The sequence below is a fragment of the Acanthochromis polyacanthus genome, chromosome 13 (genome assembly GCF_021347895.1).
Source record: "Acanthochromis polyacanthus isolate Apoly-LR-REF ecotype Palm Island chromosome 13, KAUST_Apoly_ChrSc, whole genome shotgun sequence".
NCBI lineage: Eukaryota > Metazoa > Chordata > Actinopteri > Pomacentridae > Acanthochromis > Acanthochromis polyacanthus.
This window is the reverse complement of record NC_067125.1, coordinates 28,747,249-28,766,384: the sequence shown is the minus strand read 5'-3', so window position 1 is coordinate 28,766,384 and position 19,136 is coordinate 28,747,249. Positions and strand designations below refer to the sequence as shown.

General features: G+C 40.0%; 1 protein-coding gene across 3 annotated transcripts in view; it reads right to left on the bottom strand.

Moving 5' to 3' along the window:
* Positions 1-14,614, bottom strand: part of cadm2b (cell adhesion molecule 2b) — a 149,914-nt gene extending 135,300 nt beyond the window's left edge. For 2 of the 3 annotated variants that reach the window (XM_022189209.2, XM_022189211.2), the window contains exon 1: positions 14,236-14,613. In XM_022189209.2, the coding sequence (XP_022044901.1) occupies positions 14,236-14,296 (61 nt within the window). In that variant the 5' untranslated portion in view covers positions 14,297-14,613. Of the gene's footprint in view, positions 1-14,235 lie in introns of all 3 variants that reach the window. The other variant, XM_022189210.2, reaches the window with a different exon arrangement.
* Positions 14,615-19,136: the final 4,522 nt, after the last annotated feature.

Genomic DNA, 19,136 nt, shown 5'->3' with positions numbered 1-19,136 from the left:
CAAGCTTTGAAAATCCTGACTGTTTTGATAGAGATCAATTTGTTATTTCAAACCACATCGGTTTTCCAAAAAGCATAGTTTCCAGGGCTCATTGGTCTATGGGTAGATCCCAGCTGCTCCTTCCCTACCACATTCTGGGTTTCAGAAAACACTAGTTTTAAAAATAATCTTTTAAAACCCAGATTGGTTACAAATTTGGTGATGTTGTTGGAAAATATAAATACAACATTATCTGTTACACAGTGACCCTGAATTTGCACTGAAAGAAGGTACTTTAACACTGACAAGCAATTTTCCATAACCACAGACTCGGTCAGTATCTGACCATATCGCTTTCTTCCAATTGAGAACACCATTCAAAAATTGCATTACATTTTTAGAGACATCTGCCATTTGGCCAGTGAAACTGAACTGCAGCCTCCACAAAACACAGCTTTCATGAACCTCTGAATGCCAACCAAGCCTTTTTTTTTTCACAGCATAAAAGCCTCCTACAGTATGTGTCCATTTGAAAAGTGACTGTCGGCAGCTTTCCACCAAGAGTCCATATGGTCCCTGTATTTATGAGGCGATGAGCCCTGCTCCTGGGGTTCAGAGTGGTCATTATCTGGGGGACGCTCCAGCTCCAGTAGTTAAGGTCACCTGGTACATACTGGATGTCCTCACACTCCACCACAACTGGAGGATACTAAATGTATAATCATCTCTGAGTCCATAAAAGGCAGGGTCTATCCAGACTGGCCATTAGAAGAGCTTATTGTATGGTCCATCCTGGCTTTATATCCTGCTATTTCAGCAGTGCAATCCCAAAAAGTACATCTTTCCTATGGTATTTTCTAACAGATAGCAGATATAGCTGACTGTGGTGAAAGCTGGAGTCTTAGTGGGCTCAGAGTTCATACTGTTAGAAAAACTGGTCGGCAGTTCTTATATCGTTATTAAGCTAATGCTTGCGCTTTTTTCTGTTTTACAAATCAAATTTATGTATGGTAAATAAACTCCAGTTCACTTCTAAATGGCAGTATTTTTTACAAGACTTGAAGTGATTAGTAAAATTAAATGCAACTATTTTGGTAATTAATTATTAATTTCAGTAATTTTTCAAGTAAAAATTCAGACTATTCTTTGGTTCCAGGTTCTCCAATGTGAAGATTTACTACTTTTCCCTTCTGTGTAACTATGAACTGAATATCTTTGGGTTTTGAACTAGTTGGTCAAACAAAACCACACAATTGAAGAGGTTACTTTGAATATTTTGTGACAGCTTTTTAAAAGAGCAATGAATTTATTTAAAAATAGTAGAAAAAAATTGTTTCCTGAAAAACTTTGCCAACAAATATTTGATCGTGAGTCCAAAATGACAGCATTATATATTTGATGCCAAGGTTGAGATACAAACTGATGCCTTTTTAATCATTTGCAGAAGCATCACCATTGGATTGAGATCACCAAATTTGAATGAATGTGTCTTTGCAACTGCAGGATTGTGTGGAAAAAAAAAAACGTTTCTAGGAATGAGTAATCTTTTCTCGTTCAACAACACTGGACTTGCTGCTAACATTTTCACCATCACATTTCTTACTGTACTCCAATACTCATTTGATTTTGGACCTTCTTGCATATAATTTTGATTTCAACCTCTGCTCACAATTGCTTTGAAGATATAATTGCAAAAAAGTAATTTGCAAGGTTTTAGAAGGACAATGACCCTGCTAAAACTAGGTACACCGGGAGTTGTTTGATTTAGATAGTCAGACTGCGAGGTCATTGACCCTGTTTTAAATTAAAGCCCTTATGACTCATTGGTGATAATAGCCTGTTCTGCAATTACACAGCAAAGCCTCTCTATGGTAAAAATGTCATCTTTGTGTGTACCAAAAGCCCAACGTAAACAACAGCAGGTATCATTAACATATGCAAACTCTCAGAGAGAATATGTAATTAACTGAATTGAGTGAACTGCAGAGCACAGCGTATACTGTGGTGTACTTAAACTGTATTAAATTAAACTAATTGCCATCCTTTATGCGTTATTTCACTGCACATAGTAAAATCAGTATAGCATTATGTGTAGGCTAATACACAGGGGAATAAACTCCAGAGATTTCTGTCACACACCCCCAGATTGTCGTTCCCATGCAGCAGTCAGGTGGTGAAATTTGTTTCCACCTGCCAATAATACGTGGTCTGCTAGCTTTACTAATTGTACTGCTCCTCGCTAATATTTGGATTCATTTCCTTACAAATCCTAAGCTTTCTTTCCTCCCATAAATCTTTAAATAACTAGAAATGCCAATTCTATGCCTCTGCCAAGCAGTCAAGTTGCAGTTTGCATCCATGTCTGTCCACACTCATATAACACATGTAGTGAAGACTTTGAAGTAAGCAAGTGAGAAACAAAAAAATGGAGTAAAATTCCTTGGATGTTTCACACGTTTGGCCAGTAGCACTGATTCAGTATTTAACTCTTCAAATATAGATGTTGCCTCAAAGTAGCTGCAAATACTAAAACGTGGATGCTTCATACACATCCTTGTATAGATCTTCTCTACTCCACAGTAGAGAAGATCTATACAGTCACGGCCATTTCAAAGTGGACACCCAAGATTAGTGTCACTGATTCAGTAACTGACCAAATGTGAAATATGTTCACGGTCTCCCATTCTGTCTCTGAGTTACGGTGTTGAATAATGGCCAGAAAAGTGGTTTTGCAGAAATGCCACAGCGATGTTGCCCTTTGGCCTTTTGGATATAAAATGTCATCACTTGATCATTTTATCCTGTTAGACATTTGTGTGCAATTTCTTCACTATAGGCGAAAGAATAATGGACAAAAAGGTGTTTTGTGAGATCACAGTGATCTTTGCCATTTGACCACTCAGTTTAAACCAGTTCATCCCTCAGTTCAAGTGGATGTTTGAGCAAGTTGTGATAAAAAAAATTACCTCTATGTGGTTCTGATATATCATGTTCACAAAAACGGGACGGACAGAAGGTTACAAGGACCTCTGACCTCTCTGACCTCCCAGCTCTAATCGGTTTACCCTTGAATAATTTGCGGCAAATTTGAGGAAATTCTGTCTTAGTGGTTGAGATATTTCGATTCTGAAAATGAAACAGACAACCTGAAAACATACCTCTGGCCACAGCTGGCAGAAGCATAGACATAGATTTCCTTCTATTAAAAGTCATACCAAACCACCCAAATCAGGAGTGAGTCTGGCAACAGCAGCGTGCTATATTATGCTGCATGTAATGGTTTAACCTTTATTTTATAACCTCAGTAACCCCTTTTAAGTTTCCTACTCACAGCAGATGAAGGAAATGGCAGATATATCTTACACAATGACACTTCTCGTCGCTTTTTTGCGGTTTGTGTGCCTTGCTGCTTCACACATTCTCTTCCTTTCCCCTTCTTGCTCTCAGCTTAGCAGCTTTAAGGCTTCTTTTTTTCAGCAAAGCATGCTCTCTGGCTCTGAGCACTGGCATCTCTTGCATCGGTATGCAGCTCCCGTTCACACTGCTGATCCCTCTTTATGAGGACATGAGTTTCAGTGCTTTTATCCCCCACCTTCACTTGCAAATATGCCTGCATTCAGAATCTACACTCCAGCTTTAGAGACCTGTGGGAAGCCTTTAAAGAGGAAGTCAATAAAAGGGTATAAACATGCATGAGCGTAAGTTTGTGCTTTTTGTGTCTTTATTCTAAAGTTAGGTTTTGGGGGTGGCATCTAACTCAAGTAGGTTCACAGAACAAAATAATTTCCTGGTTGTTAGATTGAAACAAGAGCTGAGTTTTTTTTGTACTTTACAGCTTCTTCTGAAGACAGGAGTGTAAAACATTTTCCAGTAAAATTCTTGCTCTGTTTCAAATTAACAGCCTTATAAGCAGTGGTGTTGTCTTTCTGAATAAGTTGAACATTTTTACCCTAAAGCTTAGACTTACCGTTTGTGCAAACGTTAGCAGGTCAGGCTAACATGCATCAGTGACGATATGCAATGGATGGAACAAGTGAGTTTACAATATATATACCTGTTTTGTTTTAATAGTAGATATTATGCACTTGCTTATTACTTATGTGCAGCAATTAGTCATATATGGGCTGTAAAACATGTTTGTGTGGTTTTGAAATGCACATTTTAGTCCATCCATGTGTTTTAATATATGTGGTTACCAAGAATAGCAGCGAACTGTCATCCAAGGCCAACCTGGAAAACAGCCTTGTTCCATATGTAGGAGCCTCTTATGTGTTGATGTTGTTTTTTTGTTTTGTTCTAGCAATCAATAAGCAATTTCATTCAATTCTCATACACCATAGTAAAAACTGTGAAGATGTATGTTGCATGTTCTGCTGACAGTTGCAATAGGAATTTGTTTACTCATAAGCAGCAGCAAGGCTGCTTTATAAATCTGGGAAATTTTATTGCTTTAAGAAAATAAACAGGTTCGACTGGGGCAGTTTTTTTATAAATGCTCTCACGTTCCTAAATGGTCATCTTTCTTATCTTGCAGTAACATCAGCACTTGGGAGTAGAAAAAAACAAAAACACATGGGAAAATGTTGCGTAATGCTTCCTGACACGATGACGTTCTTAATTAGAGCCCGCTTTGTTAAGTTTGAACAGTTTGCTCTTTACATTGGCATGCTTTTCCCAAGTTCCTGCAGGTTTCCCCCCAAATTTAGAGGCACAAAAGTCTGAAGAGGACTGAAGACAATAAATTGCCTTGCAACATGAACGCTGTAGTCGGTCAGTGTATGAGAGCCTCTGTGATGGACAGGTGACCTGCCAGGTGCTCCCGTCTGCATTCTGCAAAATGTATGCTCGGATAGTCTACAGCTCCTCGTGATCCTGAGAGGGATTCAGCGAGCTGAGAATTTTTATTTTGCCCTGACAAATGGTTACAAGCCCGTCTCACAAGTCAACAATCTGTCCTTAGCAGGTTTCCCTCTTCATCATTTTTATTTATTTTCAGGGTCTTTAATTTTTGTATTGTGCACAAACCATATCAAATCATAAAGCCATAAAATGCAAAACGTTACCCAGGAATAAATAAATACATTTGCCATGATTTGCCGCTTACAAGTCTATGAAATGTGTGACTTATTCCAGCAAGCTATCAAATTTCAAAAGATAGTGCAACAGAGTCTCCTTTATCTGGAGCTCAGACGTCCAGCCTGACTGCTCGACTGAGGGGCCTTTATGAGCACAGCAACTCAGTGACACAAAATCCGACTGACTGTGTGAAAATGACGGAGTTCCTGTGTTGATACGCGAAAATAGAAACATTAAATCCTCAAAGTAGAGTGAACACAGTCATTTCAGATGCACTTACACTGCACTGTATTGTTTACATTTTTCCAATATGTTTGGGGATGTATGGCTGAACTTTACATTGCCTGCAAAAAAGCATTTTCAGTAAGGTGTGAGAATACAAAGTGTTTACAGTCACAACTAGAGATGAAACAATTAGAGGATTAATTGATCTGTCGTCTGCCATAAAATGGTGCTGCAGCTATTTTGCTAATTAATTATTTCAGCTATTTTCAAGAAAAAAATCCAAGACAGTCACTTAGTATTACTGCTTTTGATTTACTACTTTTCTTTGTTGTGCATCATCATTAACAGGATATCTTTTGGTTTGGATTGTTGATCAGACAAAAAAATAGGAAGACATTTTGTGCTGTGAGAAAATGTGTGTTTTTACATTTTGCACAATGAACAATTAATCAGAAAATGAAATTAATCACTAGTTGCAGCCTCAATTAGAACAGAACTACATTTTCGACATCGCGTTCCACAATTCACATGATGAATGAAATAGTATTTAAACACAGTACAAGTAACATAATATCATCACTCATAACAACTTATAATTTAAAAACACCAACATCTACCACGTCAATATGCACCTCTAGCTCTGAATGCTTTTATTAACTGTATATCATAAAAATGTCATTTTCCAAAGCTAGAAACATTTGCCTGCTAAGTGTTCGTAGCCATATGTGAAATAAAATGTACACTTCAGTAAACAAAGGCTCCCCAGCTTAAATGCCCACATTGTTTGCACTCTCAGAAATGACCCTGGCATAACTCAAAACAAGCATGGCCACTTGTGGTAAGGTTGCCAGGTGTTGGGTTGCAGTGTGATGCCTCAGACAGTCCATCATTCTTTTTGGAAGCCTCCCAACAATTCGCAGCAGAAGCAGAAAAGGACATCTATTATAGGAACCACATAATGATGCTCCCAATATTTTACCCTGAACATTCAGCACTGAACATCTTTGGCACTTTCATTTGCACACTTTTTTTTTTTTTTGTCTAAGCAGAAATCTGTGTTATTAATCAAAAAAAGCACCCCCAAAGACAGCAGAAAACAAAGGTGGCATAACCTCTAGGTAGTACAACATCCGCGGTCATTTCTGGACAAAAAATATTAACTTTGGTCATAGAGACTGCAGCGAAAGGAGAAAAGGGAGATCATCACACAGGGTAAATGAGATTCACAGGCTCATCCAAAGTCGGGCACAAAGCCCACTTCAACAGAGATGAGGGCCAAGAGAGATTGGTAAAGGTCAACACTGCAAATGGGCATAAAATGAAGTATAGGCTTCATTTCAGGCACAATACCGAAATGTGGGGAATGCATCAACCTCTTGCAGAGCAGACGCCTACCACCTTTTCCAGCAGCACAGTGGAAACTCATTCATCAAAAATTCAACAAGATTTTAGTTTTACTCCAATCTCCAAATAATGTTTATGCAGATTTTTTTTCAGATGAAAAATATTTCTTTTTTTTCTGCAAATAGAATATGCAGTTCTCCATTAAAGAGTCAAAGGGCCTACAGACACTGTAAATAAATAATAGAAATAATTTTTTACCTCTTCTGCAGTCAGTTTTTTCTGATCTCTGCATGCTGAGGATCTTTAATCTTTTAATGGTAAACTGCATTGTATTTGCACCACAAAAACTGTAAAATGATTGCAACATCAAGACATTAAGATGTAGTAGCTTTAGGTAGAGAGAGTGAGTTAAGTCCTGAATATTAAGTTGGTGTAAATACAGCATATAAATACAAAGTATAGCCTCCAGTTTGTTTCAGTTTAAACTGTGATCTGAAAAAGTACTTTTTTACTCAAATGAATTAGTTTGACAGTTGCATTGTGCTGGGTGGAAAGTAGAGTTACATGCATTACAAACTTCCAGTCATTTTATTCTAATGCTCAATGTGGTTGCAAATGATAATATAAAACCCTAGCTATGAAGTCAAACCAATGCAGGTATGAAACTTATCCGTTGCTATAGGATGGCATAACACTTCAAATGCTGTCTGGGTCCCAGCTTTAGCAGCAAGCAGGTAATATTTAGATATATTGACTCAGCTGTTCCTTGGGATGCATGTAAATTGGGTTTTATGCCGGAAACCCCTTTAAGATCTGTGAACAGAGGCACCTCTTCAGGAGCCTGAGATTGATGTAAGCACTGCTTTAACCACTTTTCAGCGTGTCCAATTGTGGTATTTAAGTTATCACAAGTATCTTGAGACAGACTTCTTGGCAAGTAGAAGAAATCTTTTAACCTTTCTCATTGAAATACGGGTCAAAATAATCTTTAATAGAGTAATTGCCCTTACAGTCTATCAGCTTCATTGCTAAGCTTGTACCACTCAGAGGGGGCATGGTGTGTAAAAGTGCTATGACAAAGAGGATGGCAAAGGGAGACTGACAGCACGCGGCATATAGTTGAGGCAGCGAGCAGCTAATCTTAAAGCCCCTTCCCCACTTGTCTGAGCACATTTGCCTCTGGCTTGAGGCTTATCCCTACAGATGTATATCTGTCAACAGAAAAGCAAGCAAGGCAGCAGTGGCTCTTTTAGAGCACATTTGTCCCCTTTACTGGATTATCATTTGAGGTGGTATATAGCACAGTGCCAGAGCCAGCGCTTGGCAGCTGGGAGACATTCTGCGGGGATAAGCTAACCCTCAGCGGTGGGGAACGGGTATCCTTGAATGTAAACCACCTTCCTCTGCCATACCTTGCCTTCAGCTCAGCCAGCTTATTCCTGCTGACTGATTATTCCAACCCACAGGAGATGCGCCCATGCATACATCTCAGAGGCTCCCTGTGTCTCACTGTGTGTGACATTTCGGGGTTCACTTTTGCTTGGGTCCAATATGTATTCATTTCAAGAGATTTTCAATACACCCAGATCCAAGCTGAAACAGAACTCAATTTTCGCAAAAACGAAATGAGAGCTGGTGCAGCAACTGCCATCCTATAGTACACTCAAAATGACAAATCGACTGTGCAGACGGGACAGTTATTCATATCTGTGTCCACTGTAGGAGCGCTGAAAGCTGCTGCTGGAATCACGCATTCTAATGGTAGAAATGACTTCTCCTCACTGAATTCTATAATCGGTCATGTGGTTTAAACTCCAAAAAGCTGTTCAAGGAAGCTAGAAGGAGACAGTTTGGTGCTTTATTTAAACCTTGATTTTGTTTTCATACATGATAAATATTTACTGTTATAGGGGCCGTTTACACGAGGATGCTTGCAAGTAAAAACGTCAAAATATTTCAACAAAACACCCTATCGTTTATACGAGGATGGCGTTTTGGGGGCTTAAAAGCGCAAAAATTTGGAACCGGCCTCTAAAGTGGAAAAGTTGAAAACTCTCCGCCGTTACATTTCCGTCTAAACAGCAAAACGCAAAACTTTGCCGAGCTCTGACCACGTCGCATACGCGATTACGTCACATATGTGCGCCGGTGCTTTGGTTTGCCAGCCAGTACAAGGAAGTAAACAAAGATGTCTGATTATTTCCATCCTTCGTACCTTCAAGCAACTCTGGCAGCTCTATGTACTCTACAGGAGTCGTACCAACAAACGTGCAGAATCTGTACAGATTCCATTCATGAACATTTACCGCGGCGGAGATCCGAAAAGGGAAATAGTATGCATGCGCGTAGACATGGCGGAGTTTTATCACAGCGCCACCCAGCTGCCTGGCATGCATATCCAATCGAATTCCACACACTATAGAGTCACCGTACATACGCAGATTTCCTTCAAAACCGCTCATCTAAACGTGAAATGACAAGACGCCACTTTTGCATTTTCTGTTAAGATGGTCCTCGTATAAACGTAGCCATAGTGTTGAAAGTGCAAATGTGTGAGGGATGTGACTCTACCACATGCATACTGACCGAAATATTTAAATAAAGACTCTGTTTATATCGCCTGTCTGTTGGAATTTCCATCAGGATGAGTGCGTATGAAATCATTTAAATAATGAAATGCTTTACAATATAAAATGCAATGTATGCATTAATATGCATGTATGTATAGTGCAAAACATAATACTCATTTTTGAACGAGCATTGGATTGGATTTTCAGCACATCTGTGTTTCAGATATTGCCTTCCTGCAAAAAAATGCAAATATAAACACTGTAATATTGTGTGAATGTAATTACTGAATCATAATAAAACAACTGCAAATCACCAGAATGCTGTTTCAGACACATTATTACACACCGCATGTTATTTCAGGAACTACACAAGGGCCTGCTGGTCATCAGTGTGTTCTGGGTTCTTATATAGTTTGACATTTCCTAAGATATTCCATTTTAGTTGTAACTTTTTATTAACTGCTCTAAAACATTTATGCTGCATTTTATCTCATATATTTGCAAGGACTAGTATGCATGAAGTGACATCCTGCTCTATTGTTCCTTTAATATTCGCAATAGGGGTCTTAACCCTCCAAAATGGATGGCTCTGCTCCTACACCAATATTTAAAGGAAATATCAAACTCTTTACAAGATGGTTTTGCATATTTAATGACTAGCCTCAATTCCCTCCCTAATCAGGGAAGAAAGTTTTCATTTGCATTATGAAGGAATTATTCATTCTCAACCTCCTTGTCTCTCTTTGTCTGTAGTTTTGATGTCCATGCTTTTGATACAAGATTAAATCCTTGGGAAAAAAAATGAGGAGATACTTTCATTTATTCTCCGCTTTGCCCTCATTACTGCCCCCACACATTATGGTCAAACACACACCAAATCAAATGTCACCTGCAGGCTGTACTTGCCAAATTGTCTGATGAGATAAGAAATGATGAAAGACTCCCTGCTCAAACAAAAGAAAAGTTCCCTTGGTGGTATGGGAGCTTTTTGGGCTCTGTAAGAAGGAAAGTGATGAAACACTTTAGAAGAAATGTCAGACTGAACCAGAGACGCTGTGGCCAACAAAGAAACACACAAATCATAAAACTCACATCTATGACACAATTTGCTGGCAAGTCTGCAAAGAAACTAAGTATAGCTGCACCACATGGCTAATTAGCATTACTAGCTTGCCTGCCATCTTACCTGATAACTGTCTCTGACAAGTCTGTCTGGTGTCTTCATTAGCTGCCTTTGGTGAAACACGTTGTGATGGCATAATGATACACCAACACTTCACAGAGTGACATAAGTTCCCACCGGTGCACATACGGGGGCAACAGCACCTCACGCTCAGAGGCAGCACAGAGGCAAGCAGCACAGTAAAGAGGCTGCAATGGATATGCATTACCTCCACATAGGAATTAATATATTCCATCGAGCAGGCACATTAAACATTTGGACAGCATAGCACTCCATAGGCTGCAGTTATAAATGAGAGGCCAGCAATGCATTTAAGCAAAATACTAATAGTGTAGTTGTTCTAAGAAGGATGAGTCTGCATGAAATGACTCTCGGCATTATGGAGCATGAACAGAGCTGCTGAGGCTGAAGTCTTGTCTACAGAATCACTGCAGTGTGTGATGCGGTGCACTGCAATTTAACTGTCGATTAGGCCGTGATCACACAGAAGATGCTGCACCTTATTACCTACGCCGAGGAGGTTATGTTTTCAGTTCCATCTGTTTGTTTGTCTGTTGGAGAGCACGATATCTCAGAAAGTCTGCATAGGCTTCAGAGAAATGTGGTGAAAGGTTAAGCTGTGCCCTAGTGCCGGACCAGATCTCATTACACATCAGCATTTTGTTTTTATTAAATTCAAAATTACCTGTTAACACTCAAATTCTCTGAATGTCTTCCTCATATTACAACTAATCACAAACTGCTGCTGTTCTTTTTTTTAATGTGAGCAATATGTGGCTCTTGTATCTCGTCGTTTCCCACCTCTTTTTATTTTACAGCAGACACTGCTCCCATTGCAGATTAAAACTTCTGAATATTTGCATCTCTGTGCTGCCTTTCTGGTGTGTGCCCTTTGTTTCATTCATTGTTTGACTTCTCAGATGTCCACAGCGTAAGTTTTTTTTTATGTTTCAGACTTTTAGGTCACTAGCCTGGGCATTTCATGTGTCTAAACTTAGGCCTCGTAGCATTAATATTTAAAGTAGCCCTTGAAGTGGGCACTATCTTAGCAGGGCTCTTGGACAACATGATAAAACTCTCTGTGCCCTATTCTCTGCCTCTGTTCATGAACCAAAATCTGTTGCAAAGTGGGTTAGCTTTGCTTTCTTGCATATTTGTATTCTCAAAACTGTTGCGTTAGCTAATGATGTTAAAAGCTTTACAGCAAAAACATCCATGTGCAAGTTCTTGCACCTTTGCAGCTCATTACTGCCAATGTTAAAGTATTTAGTGATGGGTTCTGAAGGAGGAAAAGCATTATTTGAACCCCAACTGTTGTAATCACAATATAACAAAAGTGAATACACTGTCCTTTAAATAGTGTATAAAGAGTCATGTAACTAGCTGTAAAAAGAAATAAACCATGATGTCCACTGTATAACCATGCAATAATGAAATATTCCAATTAGGATTTTTGGCATTATACAGAAACTTTATATCTATAATTTGCATCTGACATTTAAATATAAAGATTTTTAATATTCATGAGAGGAGCATCCAGACAGACCCAAATCAACAATGCCAGTGGTTTTCTATATAGCCATAATTCACATCAAATCACTTCCAAGCATTTTCAAAAGGATAAAATAGGTGTTTAGATTGAGTTCCTACTTTTCAAGCAGCCTACTGTTTCCCTCATTTAAGTACAAATTAAATTTTTTTAATCCAGAACTTGAAATTAAAGAAAGCTTTAAAAAGAAAACATGGGACTCTTACTTGTGAGTCAACTTATTTGTTCTTGTGTTGTGATGTTGTTTCAAAATCTCTTCTGTTTGACTGTGTATTCATTTCACGTCCTTTTACCGTGTTTTCTTTCAGTTGTATAGATTTCAACATAGCTTATGAATGCTGTGCTTTTTGGAGGCCAACTCTCAAATCCCAGATACCAGAGGATCCTTGGAGGCTTCATGAAAGGAAGGTTTCCATAATGGCTACTGGTTTCACATGCAATAGCAAGTAATGATTTAAAAAAAAAAAAGGTTCATTTTCATACTACATTGACTTGAACTGATGGCAATGGCTGCCCAGACAATAAAAAAAATCATCTAAAGGTTTATTTTTGCAAAACCACCATAAATTAGCATTTAGTAACACTACACAGATTGAAGTTAATGAACTGAAAAACACGGAAAATCACACATGGCCATTTAACTCCAATCACAATCGTCTCCAAAGAGGGGATGTCTTGAGGGAACATAGCGGGAGGCAGATGTGGCTGGAATGTGTCATCAGACCACAGCTGTATATACCACATGATGGCACCTCGAGTTGGAGGAAAGCTCAGTGAGATGAAGCAAACATGTGGAGAGGAAACTCACTGAAGGGAGAAGAAAACAGCAAGAATGCCAAAGGCAACATGCATCAATGCGAAATGAATAAATATTTTGCAATCTAAACAGAAATTTACAAGTCGGTCTCAGGAGATTTATTCAATCACCACTGCTTACCATCTTAGTGAAAGCGAGCACAGGCCGTGTGTTTTTTTCAACACATACCGACACTTGGGCTAAAAATATTTGACACTCCAGATACTGAAAACTCGTTTGAGGGCTGATTTTTAATGATGCAATGTGGAAATTTCATAAGCTGAGTGTGAGATATTGATATGATGGTCTGTGCTGGTTCTGGGAGTGAGATCATTGATAGGCCTCAATAAAAACAGTTGACATTGACACTGAATCAGTAGAATTCTGGGTAACTCCAGTTTTCTGGACATGATCCCTCTGATCATAAGTCATTATTCCTGTTAATGAACTGAACAAGCACTGACAATGTCTTCAATGACAAGTGGGACAGCATTTTATTAAGCTGGACTGTCACTGCTTTGATCTGGTAGTTTCTCATGTGAAACCCTTTGACAGCGTCCTCTCCCCTTCCGGTAGGCGTCCTGCGCACTGGTCGCCTATAGGGCGGTGGCTGCGCAAGCATGTCCAAGAGCGGGACGGTCTGTGGGGAGTTGGGGACTTGTCATGAGGGCACACCGACGCCTCGCTGCAGAGAAACATCACACAGCCGCACCTGCGTCCCCTCAGCTGGCCAACTTTGAATGAGCGACTGGCACGGCTTGCAGAGTGCTTAATGCATCCTGGAGAATCCACACACACACACACACACACACACACACACATGCATAGCGATGCATACACGCACAAAAGCACAAACGCAGACACTATTGTGCCTACACTTAACACGGTGCGGACACCGGCTGAGCTGGAGACAAAAGCTCAACTCAAATGCAGCCATTGCTATACCGGGGACTTCTCGTCACCTCAGTGGTGGTAAAAGGACATTTGGAATCACTTAAACCGCTCAGCAGTGATTCCCTCAAAGACACCGGACTCCGCATCCAAGACGCACAGCCAGCAGTAACCTTTGGCGCCTCGGTGTCAGCTTCAGGGGACAGAGAATAACTGGATGAGCAGAGAAACCGCACATCCACCCGCAGCCTGATGTTTTCGCTTAACTGACGCTATTATTTACTATCATCTGTCACTTCGTCTCAAAGCTGGGGGCAACATCCAAGTTGTCTCCGACACACAAAAAAACTTGTGCAGCCGCATTCTGCTTTGCATTGCGCCGCACAATTCAACTTCCAGGCAAATTCCAGCACACGGGGCTCTGACAGCAGACAACGACAGCCGTCCTGCAGCCCCAGAACTGCTGCGCAAACACACATCGCTTTAAAGGAAAATCGCCTCTCTCTGCACCGAACACTTGCGCTCACGTGCGACATGATCACATTGTGATGTTTCCACTCCACGCAGCTCCCCGCCACCTCCCCGCACACCACGCCCGTCTATACAGCAACATCCAGCTCACCTTTAAAGACGTTTGCACAGAGGCTGTAAAGGATGAAGATCAAGTGCTGCTTGACAATCATATTCTTCTCTTTTTTCTCTCTTTCTCCTTTCACAATTTTCACGGCAACACTCCACTGGACTCTTGTCTGTTTTTCTCTCTTTAGCTCTCCTCTTGTCGAGATGGACTTATCCAGGTGGACGGCGCAGTTTTCTGACTGAGCGGAGTTACATGGATTAACTCTGTGCCTCTCTTTTCTTTTTGTCAGAGGGGTCCCTGTGTATTTTTTTTCGCAGATCAGGGGGCAGTGATCACTGTGGTGAAGCAGGACGGCAGAGACGCTCGTCGGCAAAGTGCAGCTCCTGCCTCCCTTTATTGCCTTTCTCTTTGACTCGCTGCAGAGAGCAAGAGTCCCGCCCACGCTTTTTGACTAATGAAGACGATTCACCAATGGAGAACACCTAGAAATAGTTCTGATCTCTGGTAAACTGTCAAAACAGTTGCACCTTGGAACAGTTGGCTTCTCACATCGGTAATCCTGTGATCACATTTTGTGATTTTGCAAATGTCAGATCATAACAATAGCCCCCTTTTTTATGCAGGAATGTGTTCATAGTTTATCACAAAAATATACAACCATAAGCTGCCACCACAGAGCCAATATTTCCCCAAAGCTCAGTCCTGATGATGATCCTTACTCAGTGTGTGAGCCACAGTTACAAGAGAGTAAAAATCACCATGCCAGTTATTTAATGTATTAAAATCAGCCCACAGCCAGCAGAGTTAATTTAACATCTTTAGACAGTTCTAAACAGCTACCCTTGAGCCACAGCAGCTTTATGAGCAGGGAAACAAGCCTGCAGTCAACACTAGACAGCTCAAAATAACTGCCACTGCAAAATCGACACACATTATCACTTGGGATTTTAAATGTATTTATTTTGCATTGTGCATTGAGTGTGTTTCTGGGAAATATTATGAAAAAGGACGGCATGTAGACGGGTCTGTAACAAAAGCAGAAGACCTGCCCCATGTCGTGCAAGAAGGCGGCTGCTTTTCCCCAGAGGTTGTGACCTGATGTCTGGGTGTGTGTCGGGAATCAGTGCACAGACGCAGGGGAGGTTAATGGGCTCCTGGACATCCTTCTTCCTTCAAAGGTTTCCTGTGAGTGGTGCAGAGAAGCGAGTGTGACCATCCCTAAAGACAGAGGTGGGGGGAAATGGCAGCTCCAGCCAGGGATCGTTTTCTAAGCCGATCGCTGGGATTTTACACATGGTTTAACATGCTGCTGGGCGAATTTGGTTCAATTTTGCACTGTGGCCTTCCACGCCACTCCCACTTCAGATCAAATTGCTGACCTGGTCATACCACCTGAGAAAAGCTGCGGTGCTAAAAATACAGTGCCGGCTTTTGAGTCTTTTCTCTCAGTAGGAATAAATGGAAATGACACATAAAGGTCCAAAATTCATTATCCAAACAAGTAATCAGTGGGATCACTAATTTTCATTGTCAAACAAGAAATTACCTGGTGGGGTTTTTTGAGTGTGGTTCTAATCAGTTTCAGTTTTTAATTACAATAGGTCGAATGGGAACATTTTGCTAAGATGTGCCTCTCGTTCAGTTTTGTATGCTGATGCTGCATTTTAGCCTTTGAACTCGGAAACATCTCTGATCCCTGGAGCCATTGATGCCTTTCTGAACTGTAAACCTTGAAGGACTGAGTGCTCTTGTGTGACATACATTCTCTATACAACTCACTTATAATTCAGAGCAGAACCATACAAAGCCAATTACCATGAGGATGGTGGTAAAGAATCAATCCCATGTGTCCTGAAGGTCAGTTCCTCGTCATTTCATTAGATCTTTGAGAGAAGAATTCTACTCATGCACCTCTTAAACAGCGAGAATTTATTGACCATGTGGGTTCAGCAGAAAAGCAAGGGGTGCTGACACAGATCTGTAATGCAGAGGAGCGTGTTCCTCTTTGCGTTCATCTCTGGGGTATTATAATACATACACTGGGTACTTTGTATTATTTTAAATGCCCAGTTGTGTATACTGTCATATTTAACAAGGTCACCGGCTACACTCTTGGAAATCCCAACTACTTGTTATGAGACAATGCAATTTAAAAAGGCTTCATTTCAAGTTCAAGCATGCAAAGTCCACAAGAGAAATAAAAACAAAAGGAAAGACAAAAAGTTCAGACAAAGATGAATTACATTAATATGCATTAACCTGTCACTGATAGCATTTAATCCTCCACGCTGATCGGAAAACAACTAATCCAGACACACTCCGTGCACAAAGGACATGAAAGCAGTCGTGGAGACGGAATGTGTATGTAAATGGTTCTTTCTGGGTGATGAAGTGCTGAACTCGGGATCAGGACATGGACTGTGTCAGTCTTTTTGTCATTCAAGCAATAAATATTGCACCAGTCCACAAAATCCAGATAAAAGATGAAAATTTTTAGATATAATTTTGAATATAACATTTCATAATCCAGTGTGAGAGACAAATACATTTATTTATTTTTTTTCTGTCAGTGCTCAACTGGGAAATAACAGCTGCTCTCTCAAGCTTTGTATAGCTTGAAATTAAACAGCGTGCTACAATGAGAGCTTTATGTTCTTTGTGCCTTTTTCTTATCCCTCTAAGAATATTTGCTGTTGATGGCTGCTGGGAATAATATCCCATATATTTATTGCCTTATTGATGGGACAGTGAAATCAGCTACATTTGATAATGGCTTTCCTGCAAGAGGCGAACAACATGCAAGTCAGCACTCTATTAAAAATGTCATTATATGTGGCAGAATTAGAAGTAATTACTCGAATGTCTTGTCTGGGGATACCATGATTGTTATACAGTTCACATTAACATAAAAGTAGAACTGTAGATTTGCCTGATCTGATATCAAACCTAAAAATGCAAAAAGCTAAAGGCAGGAGGAGTGACAATTAAATTAAAAGAAATTCAGCTTTGTGTACCTACAGATATAAAGAGAAATCTAATCTTTTTTAATAATCTAGACCTTGAATAGTCAAAGCAGCTTCATCAGCCATGTAATCATTGGCACTTCCACTGCAGTTTTCTGCAATAGATGATATAAATTCCCCTGGGTGAATTATGATTTTGAAAAAGGCTTAATGTGGTTTGCCTGTTGGTCATTATTAAACTTTCTAGTGATATTAATTAGTGTGACAGAACTTAGAGCAACACAGTACAACAGTATCACAGGCCACAGTATCCAGAATGAACAGATTTGCATCAATGTCTCTCCTTAACAAAAAGGTAGCATTTCAAGCTTAATTTATCCTGAAGGCTCTTTGGCGCATGTGAATTCAATGCTACGTGTGTGAGTCACTCAATACTGCCTTAAACAAGATTGGTCAGTTATTTTTGTAAATGCTATTCTGCAGTCAGTTTCATCCTCAAAGGTCTTGTGGTTTTTTTTTTCCGAGCATGTCCCACTCTGCTCTTTTTCATCATTGAATATAGGTTAAATCTGCTGGTGGTCGATGGTCCAGTGGCAGTTGCAGGCTGTAAAATATATTGGATTTAAATATTGTTTTCACTTGGGAAAAGATTTTATAATTCTAGACTAGATTTAGGCATTTGTGATATCACAAAATACCTCGGAAGATGCTATCCATTTCTGGATACCAGATAAAAATAACACTTTATTTTTTCCCTAGGTTTGCGTAGGATGATAGAATCACAAATAACACAGGAAGTGCAAATGGCTATTGGATTAGATTGCATTAGACTGTAGGTGTTTCTCTATTTTGGTGCAGTACAAGGAAGTGATTTTGAGGTAGTACACAAATGTAACCTTATATCTTGTAATATAATTTGCTGTTTGACCTCAACCCTGCTTACCTATGCAATAAATTTCCAGTGAAAATACGAGTCAGCTCCGTATACGCTGTACAGGCCACTGTGAGTCAAGATCAGAACCAAAATAGGCCAAAATATATTGCATTTTTTGCAGAATATCCCTGGAATACTGACATAAAAGCACCTGTTCTGTGTGTTATTCTGAAAAGTTATCCAGGTAACTTAGTGAACTGAAACAGGCCTCAGGACAGCCGTGTTCTACATTCAAACTATTTAACCTCAGGTTCGTTCTGCCCCATCTGAACATATAACTCCACAAACTCCAATGTAAAACCTTGAACGGGATTTTAATATGTAATGAAAGCTGAGATTTTTTCTTAGAACACGCAAAAGTATAAACATGTTATTCCCTAAAAGCCATATTATCCAACATGCTCTCAAATTTCAGATAAACCAAACATATATTACATTGTTTTTACAGTGAGACTACCTCAGTTAAATATTTCTGCACAGTTCAGTGTAAAAGTGCTTACAAAGATCCTCAGCACAGAATCTCTGTACACTGTAGTATTATTTAGATCACAAAATGGCTGGGCAGAACCTCAGCCCGGATCATTAATTGCAAATGAAATGTTAAATAAACATGGTGACACAGTGGACCCCCGTCTTATTTTCTGCTGAAACTTCTACTGAGAGATGAGTCATCTTTGGGATTGCAGAGGGTCGTGGTAATTACTGTATCATCGCTGCACATCTCCAAGACTGTGGAGCTGTTGTAATTGAATCAATACTGGCCTTTTGTCTTAACTTTACAATCCAAGGATCTTTTCAAGGGCACACGACGGCCCTGTGGGACCAGTGCGGAGGCATATTCAAGCAGACGCTCCCCTCTCCGTCTCTCCATCCATGCCGATACAAACAAAACCTAGTGCCCTATGCAGAGTGAAGTGGTTTGTGTTAGGGCTCACGTCCACGATAGCCCACGGCAGCTGGTGTTCTCACAGACCACTGCATGGAAAATGGGCTGATTTTAGGATTTAGCTGCCCGTGGTGGATTTCTCACTTGGTGCTTATTGAGG